At 31.9% G+C, this 6,000-nt stretch overlaps 1 protein-coding gene across 1 annotated transcript in view; it reads left to right on the forward strand.

The window, feature by feature from the left end:
- The window catches only part of SPOCK3 (SPARC (osteonectin), cwcv and kazal like domains proteoglycan 3), a 452,647-nt gene extending 446,956 nt beyond the window's left edge, over positions 1-5,691 (forward strand). The window contains exons 10-11 of the mRNA XM_087437447.1: positions 1,481-1,618; positions 3,994-5,691. Of these exons, the coding sequence (XP_087293573.1) occupies positions 1,481-1,618; positions 3,994-4,163 (308 nt within the window). The 3' untranslated portion in view covers positions 4,164-5,691. The remainder of the gene's footprint in view (positions 1-1,480; positions 1,619-3,993) is intronic.
- The last annotated feature ends 309 nt before the right edge of the window (positions 5,692-6,000 follow it).

Below are 6,000 nucleotides of genomic sequence, written 5' to 3' on the forward strand. Positions count from 1 at the left end.
GTTAGCAATTCAAGAATTGATGGCATTATATGTATGTGTGTGTATATAGATGTGTATATAGATATAGAGAGCAAGGTAGATAGATACGGGGTGAAAGCATGCCCTGAGTATCTCAGGGAACTTTGAACAGATATTTTAGTGTTTTTCTTCAGCACTTTTTACTAACTTACTTTTAGTAAGTAAATGTATGTATTTGATAGATGATAGATACGTATATAGATAAATTCCAAATTTCACCCAAAGCCTGGAAATATTAGAATATTTGGCTAACAGATTATTAAACTATTATTATGATTATTTTATTTATTCTTATAAACATACAAATTTTAAATAAACTTTTTGGAGCAATTTTAGAATCAAAAATATTTACAAAGATCGTACATAGTTTCCATATATCCTTCACTCAGCCTCCCCTACGGTTACCATTTTACCATTATAAAACAACCATTGTATATTTGTCAAATCTAAGAAATTAACCTTGCTATAATCCTATTAATTAAGCCTCAGACTTTATTTAGATTTCACCAGTTTTTCCACTGATGTCCTTTTTCTGTTTTAGGATCCACATGCAGAAGACCACACATGCAATATATTTTTTTTGATGTATATTAATGCCCTTGTGTATTTAGTGACACCTAATATTATAGTGTTTTAGGATCTGATTAATCTATATTATATTATGATATGCTATCTTTGTAATTACAATATTGTACGTTTAAATGAGACTTTTCATATTGAATATTCTTAGTTCAAAATAAAAAGGCTAATTTTTTGTAGTAAAGCAGTTTTAGATGTGAAGCATTGCTAATGATAAAAGCTACAATAGGTCATGTTTTTCTTAACTGTTACAAAATGCATGCCATATTACGGCTCACAAGTGGGAACAATACATTCATACATAAGTTTGTTTCCACAAATCAAAGTTTAGCCATGTACAAGTCTTCATATTAGGGGATCACATTTAAGTCGTCTTAAAATGGAAGAAGGTGGGAAGGAGAGGGATTCCAGATGAGAAAAAGATGTGTACAGAGATGAAGCAGTATAGAATCTGGGGAAAAAAGTTAGCTTGATGTGGAAACAGCTTGGAATATATGAATTTAAATTTGGGGAAATGAAAATAGAAAGTTGGCAGTGATGAGATGGCGAAGTGCCCAATGTGTCGTGCCTAGTGGTCTGAATGACTAAATGTGCCTGGCATTAATCAGATTCTAATTCTATATTACACCTCTGAAAACAGTACCTTTTACAGAGTTAGAAATAGAAAGATAGTAAATTTGTTTAACAAAAGAGATGTAAGCTGTTCATTATGACATTGGCCAGCTCCATGAGCGCAGTGACCTGTGTTGTTCTACATGTATCACTGGTTCATAGCCTGGAGTGGGAACTGAATATGCACATGTCTGGAGTGAATTAATACATACTTGCTGACTATCAAAAAGGAACACAACTTATTCATAACGTGTGTGTGTGTGTTTCACAGGACATTACATTCCCCTGTGTGATGAAGATGGTTACTATAAGCCAACACAATGCCATGGCAGTGTTGGGCAGTGCTGGTGTGTTGACAGATATGGAAATGAAGTCATAGGATCCAGAACAAGTGGTGTTGCAGATTGTGGTAAGGAGAAGGGTTACGTATTTAATATTTCTCAAGCACAGGATAAGTACTTAAGAATCTCATTCATTTGTTCAAGCATTTAATGAGGACATACTCTGTGCAAAGACTATAGAATATATTGGGGAGGTGACAAAAAGACTCACTTCTAGCACATTAACAACATGTACAAATAATAAATGGAATTGTGTAATTTAGATATTTTAAAGGAGAGTAGTTAAAAGGTGGGCTCCTTTTACTACTTCAAATACAGAAAGAATGTTAGATACCTTCTGTTTTCCTCTCAGGTAAGATGACCTTTGTCATCCCTTCTATTCAAGTCAGCTAACTGAAGTGTGTTCCATGTCCCCATATGGCACCCATTTGTCTGTATGCCTTTGGAGAAGTTGACTTAGGGAGTATGTAGGCTTACCAACAAAAGAGAAATGAACCTTTTTAAAGTAAAGGTCCATAAATTGCAGCTATATGGGCGTGTTTCCTTATGTTTGGGTGAGAAAAATATAGTTTAATTGTTTGAAGGGTAATTATAACTAACATTCTAATTCTTTGTATGAGCATGCATTTTTATGTGTATACCTAAAAATAAATTACAATTTAGTTGAGCATCATATACATGCATTTTAAAGTTTTAAATGTGGCATCTTTTTTGTTTCATAAAATATTTTTCCAGAATGCAAGTTTCAAATCAGTATTTTTGTTTGTACTATGGAAAGTTTACACAACAAAAGCCACTTAATTGTACTTGCAGGCACACACACATGCACACGCACACACACATACACTAGGAATTAATGGATCATGTTTCAACTAATACAAATGACCAAAAATGAAGATAAAGTAATTGGTCAGTCTTGAATTATAGAAAATGTTTAGTTATCTCCTTAATTTTTAAACTGATAGACTGTGATTGTTTAGAAATAAATGGTAAACAATATAAAAGTAATCTCATTTAATGCGTAAATGCCTATTCTGCATTTATTTATTCCATAACATTTTTAATAGCTTGGTTTTGGTTTTCTGACCAATGTTATTAGATTTAAGTAGGATGAAGTAGTCTCAATAGCTACCTAACATATTTTAACATGTAGAGAACATGTCTTTGTAATATGTAGTTTAAATTAGTTATATTATTAATTACTTCAGTTATCAACAGCAGGTAAAGAATTTTAATTTTTTATGGTATAAATAAAAATTATATGGAGATGAATTCAATAAGTGAACATGGAAATTATTTGGAGAACGTGACTTCTTCTGAGTTTTCTTTGTGTGTTGAAATTATTAAGAAAATACATGAAGTAGGAAAAAGAGACATAACATTTTCTTCACTTAACGATATGAATTTCAGTGTGTTGTATTATAAAGGCAATCAATTTATAAGTACTGGATTACATTAATAAGATTTGTTCTAATTAGCTACCATAGAATTGTAAGACTAAAATATTAGAAAGGGTAGAAAATAAACACTAACATTGGAGGAGTTGAAAAATAACTACATACTGAGATAGATGTGCGTTATTGCCTCCATAAATAGTTATGAATATATTTCTTAATACTTTAAAAAATACTAACTGTTCATTTTCTATTGCTATTATAACAAATCCCCACAAACTTAGTGCCTTAAAACACACAAATTTATTATCTTATGGTTCTGTATGTCAGAAGTCCAACATGGGTCTCCTTGAGCTAAACATCAAGGTGTCTTCAGGGCTGCATTCCTTCTAGAGGCTCTAGAGGAAAATCTGTTTCCTTGGCTTTTCCACGTTATAGAGGCTGCTCACATTCCTTGGCTCATGGACCCTTTCCTCCCACTTCAAAGCTAGCAACATTGCATCTCTCTGACCATTCTTCTGTAATGACATCTCCCTCTGACTCTATCTGGGAAAAGTTCTTTGATTTTAAGGATGCAAGTGATCCCCTGGGCCCACCAGAAGAATCCAGGGTAATCTCCGCATCTCAAAGCCCTTCATTTAATCACATCTGCAAAGTCCCTTTTACCATGTAAGGTCACACATCCATAGGTTTCAGCAATTAGGAAGTGAAGACCTTTGGGGGGCAAATATTTTGCCTACCACACTTACAGAAGAAATTTTAAATTATTTATAAGAGTCAAAGTTTGACATGGACTTCTATAAAAACTGGGCTGAGATCAATATTACCGAACTGGAAATCTTACATATCAGACCTCAGTAATAATTCTGCTTTTTAGCACATAAATTTTAAGAAATGATAGAAAATGGATTTTTCCCTGTCTTTGTTAAGTAAGCTGAAAGAGCAAATCAAAATTTCATTAATTTCTTCAATTTTCATCAAACTTTTATATCCCTCAGAAATTATCCCACTACTCTGTCAACTAACATTAATATTTACTTTTTTCTAAGCTATTGATTTTGAGATCTCTGGAGATTTTGCGAGTGGAGATTTCCATGAATGGACTGATGATGAGGATGATGAAGATGATATTATGAATGATGAAGATGAAATTGAAGATGATGATGAAGATGAAGGGGATGATGATGATGATGGTGATGACCATGATGGATACATTTGATGAGAGCTGAAATCAATAAATTCTACATTTCTATTATTTACAAAGTCATAGCCTATTGAGAATTACCTTCTTGCCCCAAAACAAAATGATTCTAAAACTCACATATATTTTGTATAATTATTTCAACTATAGCAGCTAAAGTCATAGAACTTTATGTTTAAATAAGAATCATTTACTTTGAGTTTTGATATGCCTTAGAGAAAAAGAAAACATATATGGAGTCTAGCCAGACAAAAGAAAGTTATGAAGAGCCTCTGATATAAACAGATTTTCAGAAGAACAAACTGTGTAGATCTCCCACAAACAAAACAACAACCAGTGCTCAAGCTAGTATAGTGTTATTTTTCTGAGAGATATTCTAAGTTAAATTTACAATAACATTATTAGTGACTCGGGTCCCAAGGATTCTACAAAAAATGTGCATGACCTTAATTGCAATTCCAAAGGAGCATCTTCCCAAACCTAGAGTGAGTTAGAGGTGAGTGAAGGGATACCACAGGGTAAGAAAAACAAAGTGACGATTGTCAAGTCCTCCATCGTGTTTACATTAATAGTGATGTTTTTAATTATGAAATTATTCTGGATGGGATAGGATATTTTACAAAATGGCAAATGTGGAAACCATGGATTCTGAAAGTTAAAAACTTAGTCGTCCTTCCTAATTTTTATTTCAATTTGGATAGCAGTCTCATGTAGATTTTTTTATATTCTTAAACAGCATGATTTCTTTACCTTTCTAGGTTTCTTTGTCCTTCTGACCAGCAACTTAGGGTGCAGAATTTAAAATTAAAAGACAAAGAGAAAGATTCATTTAAACCATATTTTCACAAAAACTTTGTCATTTGCCCCAGTGTCAAATTTAAAAATCTTAATTCTTAGTTTATTTCCTATTTTAGATAAAAATTTGCATTTAATCTAAGAATTATGCCATTTTTGTTACTAGTGTCGAAACTTAGAGAACGTATTGTATGGTGCCTCGCAAAATAGAGATAGAAAGGTTTTAGCATGCATACCAATATAGGATATTAGGCAATATATAAGCACACCTAATTAACAAATTAATACCAGTAAAGGTACTGCTGCTGGAATGAAGAAAATGGAATATGTTTCTTTCTTTTTTTCTATTGTTACATAATTGCCATGTGGACTTGTTTATGATTATTGTGTAGAGTAGCATTTAAGATTTAACTGTAATAAAAATTACTTTAATTGCTGTGTTTAAGTTAGCATGTTAATTAATCGTGTAGACATTTTGGCACACCATCGCTTTTAAGTATATCAGACCTATGGTTTTGTGCCCATAATAAAACGGAAAAACCTGTTGAGTGTTACACATTGGTATCATAATTTAAACAGTAGGTCAACTGGTTTCCCGATACACAATTCATTGAAAGTAAAATTGATGGATTCTTTCCATTTGATTTATACACACTAAAAAAGAAACTTTAATGTTGACTTTATGTAACATTTAAAGTATAATGCATTTTCTTTTTTACTGTTCATGTATAGTTTACAAAATAAAGAATCTTGTAACCAAATTAAACTGTTTTTCAATGATTTTCTGGGGTGTAGATTGTAGCATGAAAGGTTCTTAATCTATTCCTGGGTTTTTAAAATGAACACACATTAGCTAGGAAGTTTTTGGAAAATTTTGAATTTCAAAATCAGAGTTCTTGGCTTCTTGGATATTGTTTTCCTAGATATGTTAAAAATAATTTTTGTTCTTATTGTTTGTTGGTTTGTTTTAATTTTTTCATTTGTCATAGTATTGCAAAGTAGATCATTTTCTTTGTTGAGAGTGGTATTTTTAAACCAATTTTGGGGGTATCATATTCAA

This window comes from Ceratotherium simum, chromosome 12, assembly GCF_057802395.1.
Source record: "Ceratotherium simum simum isolate JZ-2026a chromosome 12, ASM5780239v1, whole genome shotgun sequence".
NCBI lineage: Eukaryota > Metazoa > Chordata > Mammalia > Perissodactyla > Rhinocerotidae > Ceratotherium > Ceratotherium simum.